The 25,944-nt window shown below is 36.8% G+C and overlaps 1 protein-coding gene across 2 annotated transcripts; it reads left to right on the plus strand.

Moving 5' to 3' along the window:
• Positions 1 to 312: 312 nt before the first annotated feature.
• On the plus strand, positions 313 to 25,127 carry LOC121390688. Of its 2 annotated transcripts, none has more exons than XM_041522568.1 (11): positions 313 to 438; positions 3,154 to 3,190; positions 4,827 to 4,908; positions 7,298 to 7,423; positions 10,733 to 12,990; positions 14,033 to 14,183; positions 14,823 to 14,957; positions 17,600 to 17,767; positions 19,100 to 19,219; positions 19,905 to 20,064; positions 24,689 to 25,127. In XM_041522568.1, the coding sequence occupies exons 1-11, from the start codon at positions 384 to 386 to the stop codon at positions 24,982 to 24,984; spliced, it is 3,588 nt and encodes a 1,195-aa protein (XP_041378502.1). In that variant the 5' UTR covers positions 313 to 383; the 3' UTR covers positions 24,985 to 25,127. The 2 variants fall into 2 exon arrangements, with proteins under 2 accessions (XP_041378502.1, XP_041378501.1); XM_041522567.1 differs by having other exon boundaries at positions 314 to 438; positions 14,823 to 14,969.
• The last annotated feature ends 817 nt before the right edge of the window (positions 25,128 to 25,944 follow it).

The following is a 25,944-nucleotide window of genomic DNA, read 5'->3' on the forward strand; positions in this document are numbered from 1 at the left end:
AACCGCATTCTTCGCTGTCTCGAGTAGGAATGTATGGTGAATAGTTTCAAGCAAGCTCATTTTGCCCATGTGTGTGTGTGTGTCCCTATCTCGCCCCCCCCCCCCCCCGCCTCTCTCTCTCTCTCTCTCTCTCTCTCTCTCTCTCTCTCTCTCTCTCTCTCTCTCTCTCTCTCTCTCTCTCTCTCTCTCTCTCTCTCTCTCTCTCTCTCTCTCTCTCTCTCTCTCTCTCTCTCTCTCTCATGCATAATTATTTTCTGTGCATCAGTCGGCCTGGGTTTTAGATCAAAATTATTTTCCAGCCTCACAAAGAAAAGCTGTCTGCGCCAAGGGGAGATAAATAGAAGACGACGTTTTCATTAGTTACGAATGCAAACGCTCGTTAAATGTCGTCGCAGTGTACGAGCTTTATGTCAGGTCCAGATGCCGCCGTTCACTTGGGTGAGATCTAACACGAGTTTTGATCATACTGATAGTCAATGTCAGCTAACACACCAAAATTATAATAAGAATGCTTCGTCCCCAAACTAGTTCGACCCAAGATGATTTCGCCCCAGCCAATCAAGCCCCATAAATGATCGAACAAGTGGTTTTGGGGGGGGTTTTCTCCAGTATTTTCACTATTTAATTTTTAGAGAGTATTGTGCTTCATGCACCTAACCTCCAACCCCACCCCCACACACCTGCACTATTTCGAAAACTTTGAAAAACACTTTTTTTACACGGCAGGATGTAGCCCAGTGGTAAAGTGTTTGCTTAATGCGCGGTTGGTCAAGGATTGATCCCCGTCGGTGGACCCATTGGGCTATTTCTCGTTCCAGGCAGTGCTTCACAACTGATGTAACAAAGGCCATGGTATGTATTATCCTGTCTGTGGAATGGTGCATATAAAAGATCCCTTGCTGCTAATCGAAAAGAGTAGCCCATGAAGTGGCGACAGTGGGTTTCCTACCGCAATATCTGTGTGGTCCTTAACCATATGTCTGACGCCGCTTATAACGCCGTATAAATAAATAAATAGTAAATAAATAAATAAAATGTGTTGAGTGCATCGTTAAATAAAATATTTCCTTCTTGTTTTACTCTATGAACTTTGGTGCAATACAGTGAATACAGTGAATATCGTGAGTGTATCAGTGATAATCACTCACCTAGATGTGACAATATTATGTGAGTGAAATTCTCCTGTGGCAGTTAAAATTTCCTAATTATCTTTTGACAAGTAGATGATCATTATTTTGCCAGCACCTGCATGGTTACAATATAGGCTACAACACTAAAAGTATGGTGTCCAAAATTAACATATTTGGGCCACTAAGTTTTCATTATCAATGGCCCAAGCTTGCTTTAGGTAGCCCAAAAACGAATATTCATATTTCAGGTTTGTTTTAATTAAACAAAAATTGAAAACGTTTAATTATCAATTTTTTAAGTAAGCATAATTAAGTCAGCTTATATATATATATACTTCAACAAAGTAGTAATGTAACAGAAAAATCAACCTCCACTGAGGGGATTTGAACCATGGACTCTCAGTACGATAGTCCAGAGCTCTACCAACTGAGCTAATAGGGAAATTCCCACTAGCTACTACCAGTAGGAGCACTTTATACCAACACTACTATATACTCCCCCCTCAAGTGAAGCTACGTCCCGGAGCTGTGGGCCATGGGCAGTTGAACTGTTACGGGTTCTGACTGGGTTATAATTGTATTCTTGTGTTAAGAACACACCCAGTCCCTACGTCGGCTCCATTTTGTAGCAGTTCATTTAAGGTTCAGAACAACTAATGGTTGAAATTCATCTCTATATTACACCCCCATCTTATCCACAGGGGTGTCTGTGTATATACGAGTTGCTGTAATAAAGAGATGAATTTCAACCATTAGTTGTTCTGAACCTTAAATGAACTGCTACAGTAATATATTGATTTGAAGAACCATTTCTACAGGGCTTCTAAAATGTTTTTAAAATCTTCTAGCCATGGGATCAGTGATTTAAAAAATGTACTAGCTACTATTGAAAATTAACTACTAGTTAATACAATTTTACTAAATAATAGTAATAGTCAGATATGTCATCTAAAGAGGGAGATAGGGCTTAAAACACTAACATTTGGGGTTTGGGGTGGGGTCAGAATATTCATATTTACAAAATAGACTTCACTGCAACATTTCACAAAAAACATTCACTAGCCGTCGGGCATGGCAAAAATAGTTATTTACTAGCCCAACATTGAATGTCACTAGCCATGGGAGTGGGGCTACCATAATCTAGAAGCCCTGGTTTCTAGATCGCAAAAATATCAACATAGGTTCTACTATTACATGATATTTAAATTAGATTTTTCCAGTTATGAACTGGATCAAGAAGTCTTTGTTTAAATATTAAGACTACACCTAACTACATCGTAGTACATCCAGTCTACATAATCAGTGTTTATAAATGAATGTTGGCAAGTTATAATAAGCTGAAGCATTCACTTTTGAAAGCCACGAGCAAGATTTTAATGTGGAATAAATATAAGCAATACAATTATTAATAGTGGGCCTCATATATGTTATACATGTATAGAAAGAAGATCGCCCAAATAATACAGCTCTAAAATGCCCTAAAAATGCATCTCTGGCCATCTTTACTTCAAAGGTTTTCCTGGGAACAAGCTCCGAAATCTCTTAACACATTCACTCCCTTTGCATGGTTTCTGTCAGAGGGTAAAACGGGTATGGTACCATACCCAAATTGTTTTGCAGATTTTACTTTTTAAGTTAACCTTTTGACAATATTAATCACTCTTATCATTACTGTATGATTTTCTTAACCCTAACCCTAAATTTAACCCATTTCTTTCTGAGTGAGGCCCCCTATACCCTCTGTTGACTGTGGTTTATTTCAATCCCATACCGCCAAAACCAAAAATATCTTTCTGGCAGAAACACTGCTTTGGGAGGTCTACTCATTTGTCTTGAACAACCATCTCAAATTGCACTTTCAAGAAATTTGTGAACCATGCGTGGCCTTTTAAAAAATTCTGCATCCATCCCTTCATATATATTTGATATTGATGTAATTTATACTCATTTAATTCAGTGTCTCGAATCCTAAACTGTTGACAGACTGTAAACATTTTCTATTTGTTTTTTGTTTGTTTTTTAGCCTCGCTGGTGATGCCCCTTATTGCTAATAACAATGGGTGAGTTCATTTCATTTCAACTTATTTCCATGCTTATATCCAATTAAGATTCAAGTACGCTGTCATGGGCACACACCTCAGCTGTCTGGGCTATCTGTCCAGGACAGTGGGTTAGTTGTTAATTGTTAGTGGTTAGTGAGAGAGAAGAGGGTGTATTGGCCTTACATCTACCCACTGAGTCATTAAAACTCGCTCTGGGTGGGAGCTGGTACCGGGCTGCGAACCCTGTTCCTACCAGCCTGTAGTCCGATGGCTTCAGCCACCATGACACCACCGAGGCAGGTAATGGGTAAGTGTACAGTTTACTGCTTTTTATCATACTGTCATTTTCCCATGTTCTTGCATTTGTTAAATATTATTAATGAAATATTGAACTGATTTTAAATATACTTAATTTTAAAATTTCGTATATTACAATGACATCATGTGTTTATGTTTTTCTCGTGTTGAAGACAAATACAAATTTAAACTACGTGGTAATGATAAGTTAGTTTGTTTTGTCTAACAACACCACTAGAGCACATTGATTAATTAATCATCGATTATTGGATGTCAAACATTAGGTAATTCTGACATATAGACTTAGAGAGGAAACCCGCTACATTGGTAGCAAAAGATGTCTTTTTATATACATTTTCCCACAGACAGGACAGCACATACCACAACCTTTGATATACCAGTCATTGAATTAATCAAAGTAGGAGAATCCATTACTTATTGTCCTTTTTCAATTAAAGTACAGTTGAATCCTATTGGCTCGAACCTAGTCGGTGCTCGAGAAAGAAGAAGTTTGTTTGTTTTGTTTAACGACACCACTAGAGCACATTGATTTATTAATCATTGGCTATTGGATGTCAAACATATGGTAATTTTGACACACTCAAGAGATGAAACCCGCTACATTTTTTCCATTAGTAGCAAGGGATCTTTTATCTGCACCATGACAGGATAGCACATAACACATGGTGCACTGGCTAGAGCGAGAAATAGCCCAATAGCCCAATAGCCCAATAGCCCAATAGCCCCACCGATGGGGATCGATCCTAGACAGACCGCACATCAAGCAAGCGTTTTCCAACTGGGCTACGTCCTGCCTCACTGCTCGAGAAAGTGTTCGACCCATTGGGGGAGGGTAGTTCAACTTAAGTGTAACTCAGGTCTTCATTCTTGGTTCGTAGCCCAGTGGTAAAGTGCTCGCTCGATGCACGGTCGGTCTGGGATCAGTCTCCGTCAGGCTATTTCTCATTCCAGCCACTGCACCACAACTGGTATATCAATTGCTGTGGTATGTACTACCCTGTCTGTGGGATGGTGCATATAAAAGATCCCTTGCTGCTAATCGAAAAGAATAGCCCATGAAGTGACGACAGTGGGTTTTCACTGTCAATATCTGTGTGGTCCGTAACCATATGTCTGACACCATGTAACCGTAAATAAAATGTGTTGAGTGCGTCGTTAAATAAAACATTTCCTTTCCTTTCCTTTCGTTCTTGGTTTGAAAGTTTTGGTGTATTCAACCCTTCCGAGTTCAACCCAACGAGATTGTACTGTATTTTTACTTTCAATATGAATCCATTGCCCATTTTCCCATTCCAACCGTTGAAGTGATATACTCAAGTAATGTGTATATTTTCAGTGTCAAGTGTATTGTGGATTCTAACCAAGATGCAGTTCTGGTCAAGGACGTGGCAATGTTGCTAAGGTTACTCGATATAGAGGTATGTTCATCTATAGTTATCTCCCTTGCAAAATGGTTGTCGTAGTACTGTGTATTATTACCTATATTGTTAAAAATAACTTGGTACATACCAAAGTGATATGTCCCACAAGAACGCCAAGTAACACTTTGACGTCATATGATGACGTCATCAATTGGTACACTACCTGTACAACCTTACATGAAGGCCAACCAAACGAGTTGAGTGACATAAATTAACATTGATTGTGGGTAATAAATAGGATATTAAACTGGATACCATTTCATATCATGTTTATGTCCCTCATAAATGTCATAAATATGATACCGAAAAATATGATACCGAAATGGAAGCTTGTTTAATATCCTATTATTATGCTGCTCGACTAATACAAGTGATAGACCATGATTCATATAGTAAAGTTGATGGGAGTGACCTGTGTGGTGACAGCAGGTTTCCTCTTTCTTGCTGAATGTTTTTTTTTGGACAAAATGTGGATTTGTGTGTATACTGGCACAGTCACCAAGTCCTGTTCAGCAATGTTTATTATAGCTTGTGTGACACTTGTCTAATCCAGCACACTGTGTATACTGGCACAGTCACCAAGTCCTGTTCAGCAATGTTTAATAGCTTGTGTGACATCTGTTTAATCCAACACACTGTATACTGGCACAGTCACCAAGTCCTGTTCAGCAATGTTCATTTTAGCTTGTGTAACACCTGTCTAATCCAACACACTGTGTATACTGGCTGGCACAGTTACCAAGTCCTGTTCGGCAATGTTTAATAATATTAATTATAGCTTGTGTGACATCTGTCTAATCTAGCACACTGTGTATACTGGCACATTTTGTTACTTCCCTTTGAATACGGTTTTCAAACCAGTGTTAATTTAAGATATACATTGTGTATACTGACTGAGGTATAATTAAACAAAATCTCTTCTTCTTTGTCATTGGCATTGTCTGCTACTTGTAGGTATCTGCTTAAAGAAACACTTCCCTAATATTAATTTAAGGGCAGACCCATGACAGGGCCGTAGCTAGGATTTTTTTTTTGGGGGGGGGGGGGGGGGGTAACTGAGTAGTTAATAGTCTAAAACTCCTTTTAATGTTACGAAGAGAATTTGTTTTAAGTTTCTACAGTGTTTTCCGCATTTTTTTTTTAGGGGGGCTACTGCCCCCACTGCCCCTAGCTACGGCCCTGCATGAGAGAGTAAGACTTGGGATTACTTTGATCTGCCCCGATTGATTAAGAATATCAGATTTTGAATTTACCTACTTAATTCTTCCGTTTTCAGTTATTGATGGAAAGGTGTAACATACATGTATGTTGACACATACATGTTAGAATCTGTCTGATGTTAAAGTATGTCAGTTGTTGATGGTGTAATATGATTTTGGTTGCTTCATTAAAGTAAAATGTATTACCCAGTAAATAGGGAACTGTACAGTTTATACGTGTACTTGCAGACTTAAGACAATCCTTACCTTTAATTACAGCACCCTGTTGGTCAGATGATAGAATCAGTGTGTTCATCACATAAGAATCAACATGATGGCCTTAAGACATTCCTTACCTTTAATTACAGCACCCTGTTGGTCAGATGATAGAATCAGTGTGTTCGTCACATAAGAATCAACATGATGGCCTTAAGACATTCCTTACCTTTAATTACAGCACCCTGTTGGTCAGATGATAGAATCAGTGTGTTCGTCACATAAGAATCAACATGGCTGCGGTGTTAAGACATTCCTTACCTTTAATTACAGAACCCTGTTGGTCAGATGATAGAATCAGTGTGTTCGTCACATAAGAATCAACATGGTGGCGGTGTTAAGACATTCCTTACCTTTAATTACAGAACCCTGTTGGTCAGATGATAGAATCAGTGTGTTCGTCACATAAGAATCAACATGGCGGCGGTGTTAAGACATTCCTTACCTTTAATTACAGAACCCTGTTGGTCAGATGATACAATCAGTGTGTTCGTCACATAATAATCAACATGGTGGCGGTGTTAAGACATTCCTTACCTTTAATTACAGCACCCTGTTGGTCAGATGATAGAATCAGTGTGTTCGTCACATAAGAATCAACATGGCGGCGGTGTTAAGACATTCCTTACCTTTAATTACAGCACCCTGTTGGTCAGATGATAGAATCAGTGTGTTCGTCACATAAGAATCAACATGGTGGTGTTAAGACATTCCTTACCTTTAATTACAGCACCCTGTTGGTCAGATGATAGAATCAGTGTGTTCGTCACATAAGAATCAACATGGTGGTGTTAAGACATTCCTTACCTTTAATTACAGCACCTTGTTGGTCAGATGATAGAATCAGTGTGTTCGTCACATAAGAATCAACATGGTGGCGGTGTTAAGACATTCCTTACCTTTAATTACAGCACCCTGTTGGTCAGATGATAGAATCAGTGTGTTCGTCACATAAGAATCAACATGGTGGAGGCGTTAAGACGTTGCTGGCGATGATTGGTCTTTTCACCAAAGCTGTTGTCACTCTCCGAGATCAGGTAATTAAATTTATTTGTACTAATTACTTACATACAGTGTACATGTATCAGGGCTCGAAACTCGCCAAAAAATATGGTGGCCCAAAAAATAATAATGGATGTTGGCAAATTATGGTAAGCGAACCACGAACCACGAGCAAAATTTTAATGTGGAATAAATATATGCAATACAAATATTAATAGTGGCTTATATGTTACAGCTCTAATGAAGATTAACCAAATAATATTATTTGAACGACTGATGTTTTAGTTTTTTAATATTTAAGTCACCCAAATGGTACATTGGTCGCATTTAATGAACTGGCCGTTTCGAGCCCTGTGTATTATTATTATTATCATTATCATTTTGATCTTGATATTATCTGTTCGGCATCATTGTTTTTAATAATAATAATAATAAAAAAGTTATTTGTAGTAATTACTATTATTATTATCATCCCTTTTTAACTTGGTATTATCTGTTAGGCACCATTGTTTTTAATTAAAATAATAATAAAAATACTGTTATATTAAATTGTTTGAAGCTACATATAGGAGTTGTCCTGAACAATGTTGTACACGTTACAATGGTAGACGGTAATCATAGAACTTGTCTGATAGGATCACTTTAGATATAACCACCAGGTAAACTGACTCATGTTTGACAAAACACTTTAATTGAGCTACACGTGCGGCCTGACACCACTCTGTTGGTACCTTTAATTGAGCTACACGTGCAGCCTGACACCACTCTGTTGGTACCTTTAATTGAGCTACACGTGCGGCCTGACACCACTCTGTGGGTACCTTTAATTGAGCTACACGTGCGGCCTGACACCACTCTGTGGGTACCTTTAATTGAGCTACACGTGTGGCCTGACACCACTCTGTGGGTACCTTTAATTGAGCTACACGTGCGGCCTGACACCACTCTGTTGGTACCTTTAATTGAGCTACACGTGCGGCCTGACACCACTCTGTTGGTACCTTTAATTGAGCTACACGTGCGGCCTGACACCACTCTGTGGGTACCTTTAATTGAGCTACACGTGCGACCTGACACCACTCTGTTGGTACCTTTAATTGAGCTACACGTGCGGCCTGACACCACTCTGTGGGTACCTTTAATTGAGCTACACGTGCGACCTGACACCACTCTGTTGGTACCTTTAATTGAGCTACACGTGCGGCCTGACACCACTCTGTGGGTACCTTTAACTGAGCTACACGTGCGGCCTGACACCACTCTGTGGGTACCTTTAACTGAGCTACACGTGCGGCCTGACACCACTCTATGGGTACCTTTAATTGAGCTACACATGCGGCTTCACACCTCTCTATGGGTACCTTTAATTGAGCTACACGTGCGGCCTGACACCACTCTGTGGGTACCTTTAATTGAGCTACACGTGCGGCTTCACACCACTCTATGGGTACCTTTAATTGAGCTACACGTGCGGCTTCACACCACTCTATGGGTACCTTTAATTGAGCTACACGTGCGGCTTCACACCACTCTATGGGTACCTTTAATTGAGCTACACATGCGGCCTGACACCACTCTGTGGGTACCTTTAATTGAGCTACACGTGTGACCTGACACCACTCTGTGGGTACCTTTAATTGAGCTACACGTGTGACCTGACACCACTCTGTGGGTACCTTTAATTGAGCTACACATGCGGCCTGACACCACTCTGTGGGTACCTCGAGGATCCTGGAAGAGGAAAGGACATGTCAGGAGATCCAGTTTGATATTGATATGTAAATGATATGTTATATGTAATGACGTGTGAAGTCTAGAGTATCAGACAAACAAAATGATTGTTTACGCAGTTTTCTGAATCCTGATAACATCTTGAAAATACCTTACTGTAGTGTTTTTAAAGTGGATTGTTTTCAATAATATAGGTGCATGTGCAGAAGGAATGTTAGGGATCAAAACCCTCCCAACCCCCTGCACCAAGTCAATTTTCTTCTTTTTTTTAAATGTATTTTCTGAGTGAGAATTACCCAATCCCACTAAATATTTTGCATTCCACAGTCTAGATTCCCACATCATATTGTTATGTACATGCACATGTATCTGTGAAAAAAAGAGAAGAAAAAGGCTTTTGAAATATGCCTATTATATACTGCCTGTAAATGATTCAATAAATATTTTATTGTGTAAGCAACAAAAGGGTTGGGCACAAATTTACCAACTGAATCACTAGGCCATCTCCTGCTGCAAATATATCTTCATCAATCATAGACAGCAAAGTCAACAAAACATTTTTTACAAATTGTTTTTTTGTTATTTTTTTCTGTGGGAAAAAATAAATTCAGTGTTTTTTGCTAATACATGGTTTTATCTCTGTCTGTTTTTCTTTTTGTTGTTGGGGTTTTATTTTTGGGGGTGGGGTGGGGGGGTGGGGTCCAATTCTTCAGGACTGTTCTTTGTTCATCAACTTCAGTTAAATATAGTAACTTAGTAAGTGAAAAGATGGAAATTGGAAGGTTACAATTCTGTCTTGCTGTACAGGTTTAATAAAATCTGAAACGATGCACACACTCCTCACACACTTACAGCTATAGACAGTTTAAAGGTTTCAGGAATTTAACATTTTAAAAACTAAAATAATGAATAAAGATAACAATAAAAAGGGACAGGATGTATTTGACTGGCAGAGTGCTTGGTAGAAGTGTATCTCATCATACAATTGTTCATTCTCAGTGCATCCATCAAATTTCTTTAAAAAAAATGTTTTATTATTTTTATTAAAAAAAAATTAAATTTTTTACCAGCCTCAGTGTTGTCATGGCTAAGCCATCGGACATAAGTGGGTAGTTATAAGTACTGGGTCCGCAGCCCGGTACCGGCTCCCACCCAGAGTGAATTTTAACAACTCAATGGTTAGGTGCAAGACCACTACGCCAACTTCTCTCTCACTAACCACAAACCTCTTAACTTACTCTCCTGGACAGACAGCCTATATACCTGAGGTATGTGCCCATGACAGTGTGCTTGAACCTTAATTGGATATAAGCACGGAAATAAATGGAAATGAATGAATGACTTATGTTTTTTAATTCCAGACAGTAATCCACCGCAGTTGTTATTTGTACTGTCCTGTCTGTGGGAAAAGGTGGATACAAGATCTTTTGCTGTAGCATCAGGTTTTCCTCTCACTTTCTAAACCACACATAGAAATAACTGTGATAAGTTAGACACGGAATAGTCCTAGTTTTCAGTGTCCTTAGGTACCATCAACTAACGGTTATAGATCTAAGATGTTTTAGAATTTTAATGGTGTATGATACGTTTAATTCAATGTGTGTATTTTTCAGGGAGTCTTCATCAGCGACATTTTATCTATGATGCGTTCAGCAGTCGAAAAGTGTATTCTTTTATGTGAACAGCTGAAAATATCTGTTGATGTACAAGAAGACACACATATCACAGAGGCATGTGAACATGGCAGATATAATTCTGACATAGACAGACTTAGAAAACATAGAGAAACATCTGAACATAGACTTGGATGTGAGCATGGACAATCATCTGAACATCGACAGACATCTGAACATAGGCAAACATCTGAATATACACATGGACCTAAGCAGAGACAAACATCTGAACATAGACAAATGTCTGAACATAGACAAACGTCTGGACATATACTTGGATCTGAGAATAGACTAACATCTGAATATCAACTGACATCTGAACTTAGACAAACATCTGAACATCGAGAGACATCTGAACTTAGCCTCACATCTGAATGTAGACTTGGTTCTGAACAGAAATTATGTGAGTCAGCCATTATCAGTGGGTTGATATCAACAGTTACTACAACAGGTTCTCCTGGTACTAACACGTGTTGTTTGAAGGAGAGTCCTGCTCAGTCTGACTGTACAGACATTACGTTAAACCCAGGTGAAACAGAATATCAGTCTGGAAAGAACAAGAACAGTGTTGTTGCTGGACAGTCTGCAACACATGAGGCCAGAAATTTGGTACACAGTGGCGAAAGTATTCAGACCAATTCTGATATATTTAATCGTGGTGACAACCCAACCACAAGAATTCCAGATGAGTTCAGTCACAAATACTGGCCAGCTGTATCTGATGAAAGATCTAAAACAGAGATAAAACCAGAAGCTAGTTACGATGATGATGATGTTGCCTGGTTTTTTGAAGATCCAGTAGAAACAGATAGTGACAGTGGACTTGGAGTGAAAGTGGAAACTGCAGCAGACGTGAAGAATTTACCTACTACTTCCAAAACTGAAGATTTCCTTGTTACAAGTTTGCGAGATACCCAGCTGTATGATTCAGATTTTTATGACTGTTTTGATGATCTTTCAGTGAATAGTTCAATAAAATGTTCCATTCTTGACGTGCAGGAACCCAGACATAGTAAGCCAGAGGCTAGTAAGAGTCATTGGTTGAAATGCAGCCAATCAGATTGTGACAACACTCATTGGTTGGAATCTAAGAAGAGCAGCAGTCATTGGTTGAAAGGTGACCAATCAGACAGTGTTAACAATCAATTTACCAATCCTGACATGTTCAATTTGAAGAAGTTGAATAATGTGTTAAAAGCGTTTAGTACCAAATCTTGTTCTCTGAATTCTAAGAGAGTTATGAATTGTAGCAGACATTTTAAGACCATTGCTACTGCTGTGGATGGCATGAAGGAAGATAAGTTGCTTAGCAACAGTGTTGAGAAAGTTGCTTTTGAGAGAGCTGAATACTGTATGCCATCAGCAAACTCATGTCCTAAATCATCAACACACTCAGGTTTTATGTCAATTGATTCATATCCAAAAGGTTCATGTTCTAAATCATCAACAGATTCAGGTTTCATGTCAATTGATTCATGTCCTAAATCATCAACTGATCACTGTTCTGTATCATCAACATATCCATGTCCTAAATCATCAACAGATTTATGTTTTGTGTCAATCAATTCATATCTTAAATCATCAACTGATTCATGTCCTATATCATCGACTGATCACTGTCCTGTATCATCAACTGATTCTTGTCCTCAATCATCAACTAATTCAGGTCCTAAATTGTCCACTGATTTGTGTTCTAAACCATCAACTGATTCAGATGCTGAACATGTTTTAAGACCAGGCAAAAACCAACACAAAAGGCATCCTGGTTTATCTCAAAGCAGATACTTCAGAGAATTCACTGACACAATTGTTGGAAACGTTTTGGACCAACAGCATTACACCTTGCAACATGATGAAGATGTGACTTCAGAATTTCAAACTAATCCTCCAAATTTAAAAAACTTCCATTCACTTACTCACTCTTGCTATGAGACTGTAACAGAACATTATGCTAATAAACAAGACTATCATCAATCAGATAGGAAAAACAAGATGATGATGTTTTCTAGAACTGAAGAACAATTAAGCTGTGATCATCAGATGACAGGTGGTCAGGTTGGATCAGGGTCCAGTAAAGACTCCTCACTGGACGTGGCAGAGGCAGCAAGAGGGTTAAGTCATGGACTCCATGACACCATGCAGTTTGTCCTGGAAGCTTTTCACAACCAGAAAACAAGAAAAGGAGAACAGCAGTATAGGTAACATTCTAAACAGCAGTATAGGTAACATTCTAAACAACATTATAGGTAACATTCTAAACAGCAGTATAGGTAACATTCTAAAAAGCAGTATAGGTAACATTCTAAACAACATTATAGGTAGTGCTGACTTTCTTATCTGAATGAGGCAGGACGTAGCCCAGTGGTAAAGCGCTCGCTTGATGCGTGGCCGGTTTTGGATCGATCACTGTTGGTGGGCAAGTAGGCTATTTTTCGTTCCATTCCAGTGCACCACGACTGATATATTAAAGGCTGTAGTATGTACTATACTGACGGTGCATAAAAAAAGATCCCTTGCTACTAATGAAAAAAAAATCTATGGTCTCAGTTGGGGGCTGCTGGAGAAGCTGGCAAAAAGACAGGCAGCAGTGGCGATCTCTGGTTACAGCCTAATGATGGGCTTCTTAGCACGAAGGGGATTAAACTAACCTCTCTATGATTGTGTCACAAATGACCATATTTTTGACATCCAGTAACCGATGTGTAATAAATTAATGTGCTTTAGTGATGCCGTTAAACAAAACAAACTTTTTCTTATCCGATTTCTGCAGAAGAAAAAGTACATTGTAATAAAAAAATTCTTAAAATGATTTTTATTTTTTAATATTAATTTTCTGTTTTTGGTATTTAAGAGCCATGTTCAATTTATGTTTTGTATTTACTTTAAAAAGTCTGTAAGGTGTTGGCTATTTACCTGTACATACATACTTGACAGCAAAGATGAATGATTTATTTATTAATAAAAAACAAAACGACAACTGTTAAACAACAACATCGATTGGGGTTGAGGTTTTGTATTCACATCGAGCAATGTTGAATAAAGTAATTAGCAAATAAGAAAACCTGGATTTTTTTTGATTTTTTTTTTGTGTGTTTATTTCTTTGCAATATTGCATTAGATATACATTAATGAAAAAAAACTTAATTAGTTTTTATTTTGTGTTTATTCCATGGCAATGTTGAATCAGATATTCAATAATTAAGAAACCACTGAGTGTTTAGTATTTTGTTTTTACTTCAGGACACAGTTGAATGTGAAACTCCTGTACAGCTGCGTGGTTTGTGGTCCCAGTGTTCAACACTCGCAGCTTGTCGATGGACTTATTCTGTATACAGAGTGGGAGCAACTCGACTGCATTCACAGAAAATCTAAATCACCTCTTAATGTGCTGGTAAGATGGAAGTTTCACATGATGGTCATGTTTGGGTACTTCTACATACATTTTGTGTTGAGGAGACATGGGTCAAATGTCATCAGTGGAAAGTGCTACAATATTAAAATATTATTGTGGTTTGTAGTTACAGCTGACAAATGGTAATTTTGATTTGTTGGTAATTTCAGATAGTAAATGGTTTGTGATTTCAGATCGTAAATGGTTTGTGTGTGATTTGAGTTAGTAAATTTATGGTTTGTTTGTGGTTTCAATCTAATGAATGGTTTGCTTGTGATTTAAGCTAGTAAATGGTTTGTTTGTGGTTTCAGCTAATAAATTATTTGTTTGTGGTTTGAGCTGGTAAATGGTGACTGTGGTTTGTTTGTGGTTTGAGCTGGTAAATGGCGATTGTGGTTTGAGCTGGTAAATGGTGATTGTGGTTTGTTTGTGGTTTGAGCTGGTAAATGGTGATTGTGGTTTGAGTTGGTAAATGGTGATTGTGGTTTGTGTGTGGTTTCATCTGGTAAATGGTGATTGTGGTTTCAGCTGGTAAATGGTGATTGTGGTTTGTTCATGGTTTCAGCTGGTAAATGGTGATTGTGGTTTGTTTGTGGTTTCAACTGGTAAATGGTGATTGTGGTTTGTTTGTGGTTTCAGCTGGTAAATGGTGATGTGAGTTTGACGTTCCGACACACTGGTTTCGTATCACCTGCTCAGATTTCCACCATTGCAAGCAAACCATCTTTACAGTTAAACAGACCAAGTGACAAATTCATCACAGAGTGTCTCCAGGTACTAAAACAGGTAATCTAAAAATAGTTACTTGAATCACTGACAGACAGACAGACAGAGAGAGAGAGAGAGACAGACAGACAGAGAGACAGACAAAACATCTGTACAGGTAGAGACGGGCCTAGTTACAAAAATTCATCTTGGAGTGTCTTCATGTTCAAAAACAGGTATTTTTAACAATATACATTGTATTCCTTGACCTATTACTGACAGACAGGCAGACAGACAGACAAACAAGATGTAGATACACACATAGACAGACTAGGCGATGTGTTTTTCATGACAGACTGATGTGTGAGCAGACATAGAGAGAGGGACAGACAGCTATTTCGGCAGAAAGAGACAGACAAAATACGTTAACTGGCCCATGAAGTGCACATATTCACAAAGCAAAACAAAATGATTGTACATAATATTTGAAAACACAAAGTGTCAGTTAGTAGGATTCAATCCTACAGCACTGACTGGCATGACATTTCACAGCCCACGACCATAACCACATGGCCACTGGGTCTTCCTCAAACCTGGAAGCCCAATTAACAGTAGTTAAGAAAGTGTGTTGACAAATACTTGGTTCGAAACTCAGATAACAGATTTTATTACATACATTGTACCTGTTCAATATTACTATAGTGATAAGACATTTTGAAACTGTGATAAATTTATTTTGTATTGCACATTACTGCAATTTGCACCTTTTATTTACTGACGTCATATATGATTTACCAATGACGTCACATCGTATTTGAAACATTACACAAGGCTGCCGCAGAGTATGGTTCTTAACGTTAAGTAAATCCATGAAAGGAGTTTTGATCAGAGATTTAACAAAGTGTGGTTATGATGTTAAATTAAAAACTATTTTTGTAAAACATAAAAGAAGGTATGTAATAAATACAGAACTTCACATACTTTGTTTTCGCTTCCTATTTATTACACTTATTTATTTTGCAAAAGAACATAGGCCTGCCACTCGACCACTATGCGGTCTCGTGGTATATATTCTTGCGCAAAATAAATTTGTGTAATAAATAGGAAGCGAAAAGAACGTATGTGAAGTTCTGTATATGTATTAATATACAGCAATATTTAAATAACACAGAGACAGACAATGAACCAATGAAATAATGACAAACCAAAGCCTACTAATTAAGATAAAGGGGAGATAACTAGCTCAGTCACATTATACTCAGTAAGGTTACCACTAACTTGTAACAGATGGATGTTGAGATAGTTATATAGACAAGTAAGCAGTCAGTCAAACAGAGATGTTTTCTGGCCCACGAAATATTGGCAAAACAAGTAATTTACTGTTTGAGTTGTTTTAAATTGGTTTTATGAGAGGTATTACTGTGCATACATGTACACTGTTTAACTGAATTTTAAATAATGTATGTATACCCAGGATCTCAATTTCTTTTCATAATAGTCATGTAAGGATATTTATGTATGTCTTAGTTTACTTTAATTTCATAATAGTCATGTAAGGATATTTTATGTACATCTTAGTTTACTTTAATTTCATAATAGTCATGTAAGGATATTTATGTACATCTTAGTTTACTTTAATTTCATAATAGTCATGTAAGGATATTTATGTACATCTTAGTTTACTTTAATTTCATAATAGTCATGTAAGGATATTTAATTACATCTTAGTTTACTTTAATTTCATAATAGTCATGTAAGGATATTTATGTACATCTTAGTTTATTTTATTTTCATAAGTCATGTAAGGATATTTTATGTACATCTTAGTTTACTTTAATTTCATAATAGTCATGTAAGGATATTTATGTACATCTTAGTTGTTTAATTTCAAATAGTCATGTAAGGATATTTATGTACATCTTAGTTTTTATTTCATAATAGTCATGTAAGGATATTTAATTACATCTACTTTAATTTCATAATAGTCATGTAAGGATATTTATGTACATCTTACATGTAAGGATATTTTATGTACATCTTAGTTTACTTTAATTTCATAATAGTCATGTAAGGATATTTATGTACATCTTAGTTTACTTTAATTTCATAATAGTCATGTAAGGATATTTATGTACATCTTAGTTTACTTTAATTTCATAATAGTCATGTAAGGATATTTATGTACATCTTAGTTTAGTTTATTTTCATAAGTCATGTAAGGATATTTTATGTACATCTTAGTTTACTTTAATTTCATAATAGTCATGTAAGGATATTTATGTACATCTTAGTTTACTTTAATTTCATAATAGTCATGTAAGGATATTTATGTACATCTTAGTTTATTTTATTTTCATAAGTCATGTAAGGATATTTTATGTACATCTTAGTTTACTTTAATTTCATAATAGTCATGTAAGGATATTTATGTACATCTTAGTTTACTTTAATTTCATAATAGTCATGTAAGGATATTTATGTACATCTTAGTTTACTTTAATTTCATAATAGTCATGTAAGGATATTTATGTACATCTTAGTTTACTTTAATTTCATAATAGTCATGTAAGGATATTTATGTACATCTTAGTTTATTTTATTTTCATAATAGTCATGCACATTGCATATATATAGATACATAATTCATAAATGTCTTTCTTTTTTTCTTCTTCTTTTTTTAAGTCAGTTTTACTGTTAATTTTTGTTTTCAGCTTTCGGTGGATTTGGTATTGACAAAAGGGAAAGTTGACTCGAGTGTTAAACAGGCAATGCTGTCATGTGACGTGGTTGTCATGGAGATGGTAGAATATCGAGTTCTGGAGGTTCTTCAACTTGCCAGCAACACAAGCTGTGTCACATACATTACAGAGGCCACAAAGGTGAATACATGTTTTACAAGGATGGTAGATTATAAAAACAAATCATTGAATGGACACGCAATTACATCTAACTGCAGTGTCATAGTTAATGTTTAGTCACAGGCTGCCTTTTAAGATCAAGGGGAGGTAACTCACCCAATCACATTTAACTACTGACTTGGGGTTTCTGCCAGAGGGTCAAATGGGTATGGCGCCATTCCCAAATTGTTTGTCAGATTTTATTTTTTAAAGTTAACTTTTGGACAAAATTAATTTGTCTTTATCGTTACTGTATGATTTTCTTCACAGTAACCCTGAACTTAATCCATTTTCTTTCTGAGGTAGGTCCGCCATACCGCATGCTGACTGTGGTTGCATTCAGTTCCATAGCGCCATACCCAAATATTTATTTCTGGCAGAAACACTTGACTATAGTAGACGAGGTTAAATGACAGTCTACAAGGGGAGATAATGTTACTGCAGGGTAGTAAATTATGGCCAGGCCATGCCAGAGACCAGGGGTGTGGGATTGACATGCCTGAACCTTTTTTGGATATAGGCATGTTAATAAAGTTAAAAGAAAAAAGAAATTATGGCCTACCCATTAAGATCAAGGGGAGATAACTCACCCAGTCACATTTTACTGTAGTGTAGTAGAGGTTAAAACACAGCCTGCTAATTAAGATCAAGTGTAGTAGAGGTTAAAACACAACTTGCTAATTGAGATCAAGTGTAGTAGAGGTTAAAACACAACCTGCTAATTAAGATCAAGTGTAGTAGAGGTTAAAACACGGCATGCTAATTCCAATCAAGTATAGTAGAGGTTAAAACAGCCTGCTAATTAAGATCAAGTATAGTAGAGGTTAAAACAGCCTGCTAATTAAGATCAAGTGTAGTAGAGGTTAAAACACAGCCTGCTAATTAAGATCAAGGGGAGATAACTTGCTGAGACATGAATCTCCAGTGTAGTAGAGGTTAAATCACAGCCTACTAATTAAGATCATGGGGAGATCATTCACCCAGTCATATCTTACTGCAGTTTCAGGAAATAAACCATACAAGCTAATCATTCTATGCCAGTATCAAAACATGTTTGTTAAAGTTCCCAAAAATTTGAATTTTTAAAAACATTTTATTTTTGTCATAGTAAATACGTTGATATCATTTCATTCACTTACGTACAGACATGAAGTTCTTAAAATGTTTTATTTTTGTCATAGTAAACATGTTTATTTCATTTTATTCACATGTTAACAGATATATTTGCTCAAGTTGTTAAGATGTTTTGGGGGGTTTTGTTGCTAAAAACACTCACTTCATTCACATATGTACAGATATGTCTATTAATTTCAGAGTCACGTGTGTGCCGACATGTATGTTGACGTATTCACAACTGACTGGATGGACAAACGTTATGCAGACGGCAGTCAGCCATGTTTGATTTCTCTGCGAAATTCACACAGACTCGTCCAGGTAGAGTAAAGTTTGTTTTGTTTAATGACACCACTAGAGCACATTGATTAGTTAATTATCGGCTATTGGATGTCAAACATTTGGTAATTTTGGCTTGTAGTCATCAGAGGAAACCTGTTACATTTTTCCTGTTACATTTCTCCTAATGCACCAAGGGATCTTTTATATGCTCTTCCCCACAGACAGGAAAAAACATACCACAGCTGTATTCCACTTGTGGTGCACTCGTTGGAACGAGAAAAAACCCAATCAGCTGAATGAATCCACCGAGGTGGTTCAATCCTGCGACGCAAGCACCTCAAGCAAGCAGTCAACTGACTGAGCTTCATCCCATCCAAAAAAGTATCATATGTTTGACATCCACTAGCCGATGATTAAAATTTCAGTGTGCTCCAGTGGTGCCGTTACACAAAACAAACATATAATGGTTTTAACAACACTACAATCATGCATGCATCACAATGTAAGTATACACACGCACGCACGCACACACATTCACAAATTAAAAAATGAAATGCATTCATATGGGTATATTCAAATGGTTTTGGCAGTTCTTTCAAGTTAACTGAATTAGCAAGGAATGCATATACTCGATTCCCATTTACTAAAAATATTTATCAAAAATGAAAACAAACAAATGATATCTATAGACTTAAAATACTTTGTGTTTTATCAAATCTTTCAGACGTTCGTTTCGTGTCATCCTAGCCAGCAAGCGGCAGAGTTACATGAGCAGGAGTTTTGGCAGTGTGCCAACAGACTTCATGACGCTTTGCTGGACAGGGCAGTTCTACCAGGAGGTGGGGTGGTGGAGGAGAGGTGTGCACGTCACCTCATGTCTCTAGGTAGGTTTACAGTCAAACACACCATAAACAGGAGTTGCCTTATGACTTAACAGTTAAACATACCATAAACAGGAGTTGCCCTACAGTCAAACGCACCATAAACAGGAGTTGCCTTATGACTTAACAGTTAAACATACCATAAACAGGAGTTGCCCTACAGTCAAACGCACCATAAACAGGAGTTGCCTTATGACTTAACAGTTAAACATACCATAAACAGGAGTTGCCCTACAGTCAAACGCACCATAAACAGGAGTTGCCTTATGACTTAACAGTTAAACATACCATAAACAGGAGTTGCCTTATGACTTAACAGTTAAACATACCATAAACAGGAGTTGCCCTACAGTCAAACGCACCATAAACAGGAGTTGCCTTATGACTTAACAGTTAAACATACCATAAACAGGAGTTGCCTTATGACTTAACAGTTAAACATACCATAAACAGGAGTTGCCTTATGACTTAACAGTTAAACATACCATAAACAGGAGTTGCCTTATGACTTAACAGTTAAACATACCATAAACAGGAGTTGCCTTATGACTTAACAGTTAAACATACCATAAACAGGAGTTGCCTTATGACTTAACAGTTAAACATACCATAAACAGGAGTTGCCTTATGACTTAACAGTTAAACATACCATAAACAGGAGTTGCCTTATGACTTAACAGTTAAACATACCATAAACAGGAGTTGCCTTATGACTTAACAGTTAAACATACCATACCGTATATGCAAATATTTTCGTGGCTAAAATAATTCACGATCAGGCTTTCATTTTACATTTTCGCAAGGAATAATTTTTGCGACTGTATCCCCTGTATAAAATCAAAATTACCCACATTTCATTTGCAAAACTCTTTTCAATGACGATTTCACGCACACACTTGGACATGTTACCATGCTGTCAGCGAGACGTCAGTGTTGTATGTATGTCTGATAAGACATGTTATCGATGGAACACGCACATGCGATACAGAACATTGAAAAACGCAAATATCAGAAGAAATAACTTTTAATTATTGATGGTACCCACAAACTTCCATTCAAGGTTACAAAGAAAACAAACAAAACTGAGATTATGTAACAGCAGACTTACAACCAACTGTGTGTCACTTCGATCAAATGCATGTGACCATGCAGGTTTACAGAACTACATGACCTTGTGGATAATTTGGCGGTAAAGACAAAGTGCATACGAAACTCTGTATAAATTTAACAGGTAGCTCTGACTGCTTGTCTTTTGTATCCAGGAAAATTATACCAAATCGGAAATAACTTTGCGCGTAATTAAATTTGCTGTGCTGTCAACTTATTCGCGATTTTCACAGTATAATCGCGAACATTTTTGCATATACAGTAAACAGGAGTTGCCCTACAGTTAAACACACCATAAACAGGAGTTGCCTTATGACCATACAGTTAAACACACCCTAAATAGGAGTTGCCTTTTGACTATACAGTTAAACACACCATAAACAGGAGTTGCCTTATGACTCTACAGTTAAACATACCATAAACAGGAGTTGACTTATGACTTAACAGTTAAACATACCATAAACAGGAGTTGCCTTATGACTCTACAGTTAAAAATACCATAAACAGGAGTTGACTTATGACTATACAGTTAAACATACCATAAACAGGAGTTGCGCTATGACTTAACAGTTAAACATACCATAAACAGGAGTTGCCTTATGACCATACAGTTAAACATACCATAAACAGGAGTTGACTTATGACTATACAGTCAAACATACCATAAACAGGAGTTGCCTTATGACTATACAGTTAAACATACCATAAACACGACTTGCCTTATGACTATACAGTTAAACATACCATAAACAGGAGTTGCCTTATGACTTTACAGTCAAACACACCATAAACAGGAGTTGCCCTACAGTTAAACATACCATAAAGAGGAGTTGCCTTATGACTTTACAGTCAAACACACCATAAACAGGAGTTGCCCTACAGTTAAACATACCATAAAGAGGAGTTGCCTTATGACTATACAGTCAAACACACCATAAACAGGAGTTGCCTTATGACTATACAGTCAAACACACCATAAACAGGAGTTGCCTTATGACTATACAGTCAAACACACCATAAACACGACTTGCCTTATGACTATACAGTTAAACATACCATAAACAGGAGTTGCCTTATGACTTTACAGTCAAACACACCATAAACAGGAGTTGCCCTACAGTCAAACACACCATAAACACGACTTGCCTTATGACTATACAGTTAAACATACCATAAACAGGAGTTGCCTTATGACTATACAGTCAAACACACCATAAACACGACTTGCCTTATGACTATACAGTCAAACACACCATAAACACGACTTGCCTTATGACTATACAGTCAAACATATCATAAACAGGAGTTGACTTATGACTATACAGTTAAACATATCATAAACAGGAGTTGACTTATGACTATACAGTTAAACATACCATAAACAGGAGTTGACTTATGACTATACAGTTAAACACACCATAAACAGGAGTTGACTTATGACTATACAGTCAAACATACCATAAACAGGAGTTGACTTATGACTATACTGTCAAACACACCATAAACAGGAGTTGACTTATGACTATACAGTCAAACACACCATAAACAGGAGTTGACTTATGACTATACAGTCAAACACACCATAAACAGGAGTTGCCTTATGACTATACAGTCAAACACACCATAAACAGGAGTTGCCTTATGACTATACAGTCAAACACACCATAAACACGAGTTGCCTTATGACTATACAGTCAAACACACCATAAACACGACTTGCCTTATGACTATACAGTCAAACACACCATAAACAGGACTTGCCTTATGACATAAAAACACACCATAAACAGGAGTTGCCTTATGACTATACAGTCAAACACACCATAAACAGGACTTGCCTTATGACTATACAGTCAAACACACCATAAACAGGACTTGCCTTATGACTATACAGTCAAACACACCATAAACACGACTTGCCTTATGACTATACAGTCAAACACACCATAAACACGACTTGCCTTATGACTATACAGTCAAACACACCATAAACACGACTTGACTTATGACTATACAGTTAAACACACCATAAACACGAGTTGCCTTATGACTATACAGTCAAACACACCATAAACAGGAGTTGCCTTATGACTATACAGTCAAACACACTATAAAGAGGAGTTTCCTAATGTTGCTACAGTTGAATACCATAAACTAGAGTCACTTGATGTGTCTTGCTGAGTTGGTAGAGGACTCACTGATGTGTAGGATCAGACCACCGCAGTAGACCCATTTGAGTTTTTCAGTTCCAGGATTGGAATATCAAATGCCATGGTATGTGCTGTGCGTCTGTGAGAAAGTGTATTTGAAAGACCCCTTGCTACTGATGAAAACATGTTGAGGGTTTCCTTTGAAGACTTGTTTCAGAATTGCCAATTGTTTGACATCCAGTAACTGATAATTAATCCTGTAGTTATGTATGCAGAGAAGTATTTTATGGGTTATATCTGTCTATCTATATATCTATCTATATATAGATATAGATATAGATATAGATATATATATATGTGTGTGTGTGTGTATGTATGTGTGTGTGTATGTGTGTGTGTGTGTGTGTATACATGTACATGTATGTATATTCACAAAATCTTTACCTCTTTTATTCTTTAACTTAGTAATACCAGTATAGAATATCTTTTGTTTTGGGTCAAAATACTGACCTATTTCTAATAAACTTGTGAATAATTTGTCTTTAGTCTTTAACATGGTAATATAGAAGATTTTTCTGTTTAAATAGTCATCTGTTTTTGGTACATGTACTTGTGGCTTTTTTGTTAATAATTTGTTTTTAGTCCCTATGCAAGGCTAGCTTTGGGTGAGCAAAACAATTCGCCAGATTGTCTATTAAACTTAAAAAATTGCAGAAATTGTCAGTTAATTTCTAAAAAAGGTCAATTATTACATGTAATTATTTTGCCAAACTAAAATAAAATTTGCCAACTGCTTTCAAAATTCACAATTGGCGAATTGAGCAAATGCCAGAGCTAGCCCTGCTATGTTAATATAGAAGATTCTTTCTGTCAAAATATCCATCTGTTCTCGCTACTTGTGAATAAACTTGTTTCTAATCTTTAACATGGTAAAATACAAGATTCTTTCTGTCAAAATATCCATCTGTTCTTGATACTTGTGAATAAACTTGTTTCTAATCTTTAACATGGTAAAATACAAGATTCTTTCTGTCAAAATATCCATCTGTTCTTGATACTTGTGAATAAACTTGTTTCTAATCTTTAACATGGTAAAATACAAGATTCTTTCTGTCAAAATATCCATCTGTTCTTGATACTTGTGAATAAACTTGTTTCTAATCTTTAACATGGTAAAATACAAGATTCTTTCTGTCAAAATATCCATCTGTTCTTGATACTTGTGAATAAACTTGTTTCTAATCTTTAACATGGTAAATTTGTAAATGATTTTCTTTTTCAGTTGTTTAACATTGTGGTTTATTTCTTATACATGTGTATATATATATATATATATATATATATATATATTTTTTTTTTTTTTTTTTGAGATGACACACGGTGTATTCCAGAAAATCAAGATCTCTTGTACAGAACAGTTCGCGAGTGTGTTGCTGAAAGCTTTCTGGATTTTTTCCATACGGTACGGAAAAATACTGGATACGTGCATGGTGGGAACAAAAGTGATACTAACTTTGAAGATTCCAACAGATTCTTTTCCTGTGTTGACCCTGGTTGTCAGCAGCCGTTTGATAATTTCCACACCAAGATGGCTGCCTGGAGAAGAGCCATGGATACAGTATCTATAATATTCCAGATTAATGCTCTTGTGGTGACTGGAATCTGACAGTGTCACACACTCTACACAGACTTAGTACAGTATCTATAATATTTCAGATCAGTAATCTTGTGGTGACTGGAATATAACAATTAATATCACACACTCCTCACAGACTCAGTATTGTTTTGAAAATAAATACTTGTTCACTTCGTCAGTCTTCAGTTAGTCTTGTCCTTGCACCCTACAGTTCTTTTCGGTTCCAACAAGTGGTACATGACACCATTACAGCTGTGGTATGTGCAGTTCTGTCGGAGTTAGTCCATATTAAATACACCATACTCCATTAAAGCCGTGATATGTGCAGTCCTGTCTGAGTTAGTCCATATAAAATATTCCATTAAAGCTGTGGTATGTGCAGTCCTGTGTGGGTTAGTCTGTATAAAATACTCCATTAAAGCTACGGTATGTGCAGTCCTGTCTGTGGGTTATTTTCATATAAAATACTCCATTAAAACTGGTGTGTGTGTGTGTATGTGTTTTTAATTCATCATCCACTATATACAGCACTAAAATATGTTTCTGACCATCTTTGATTCAATTTGGTTTTCGGGAAGTATGCCCCAGAACCCTTGACAGCTCAGCACATTTACCTTCGATAAATGCCGATGCAATGTCTTAATTGTGTGGTCATTGCAGCGTGCTGTAACAGTTGAGAATGTTCCTTTAATGACTGTTCTCTAGAGACAAGCAATGACGTCATCTTAATTGTGTGTCCTTTTCAGCGTGCTGTAACAGTTAAGAATGTTCTTTAATTACTGTTCTCTAGAGACAAGCAATGTCTTTAATTGTGTGGTCATTGCAGCGTGCTGTAACAGTTGAGAATGTTCCTTTAATGACTGTTTTCTAGAGACCAGCAATAATGTCATTTTAATTGTGTGATCTTTACAGCGTGCTGTTACACAGTTGAGAATGTTCTTTAAACTACTGTTCTCTAGAGACAAGCAAAGCAATGACGTCATCTTAATT

The sequence above is a fragment of the Gigantopelta aegis genome, chromosome 15 (genome assembly GCF_016097555.1).
Source record: "Gigantopelta aegis isolate Gae_Host chromosome 15, Gae_host_genome, whole genome shotgun sequence".
NCBI lineage: Eukaryota > Metazoa > Mollusca > Gastropoda > Neomphalida > Peltospiridae > Gigantopelta > Gigantopelta aegis.

What these genes read in the sequence shown, in the direction of transcription:
- LOC121390688 (XM_041522567.1), top strand. Translation starts at nt 384, where the DNA reads ATGTCGTCGCAGTGTACGAGCTTTATGTCAGGTCCAGATGCCGCCGTT. An exon ending in CTTATTGCTAATAACAATGG is followed by an intron (nt 3,191 to 4,826) that starts GTGAGTTCATTT and finishes GTATATTTTCAG; the next exon opens with TGTCAAGTGTATTGTGGATT. An exon ending in TTGTCACTCTCCGAGATCAG is followed by an intron (nt 7,424 to 10,732) that starts GTAATTAAATTT and finishes TGTATTTTTCAG; the next exon opens with GGAGTCTTCATCAGCGACAT.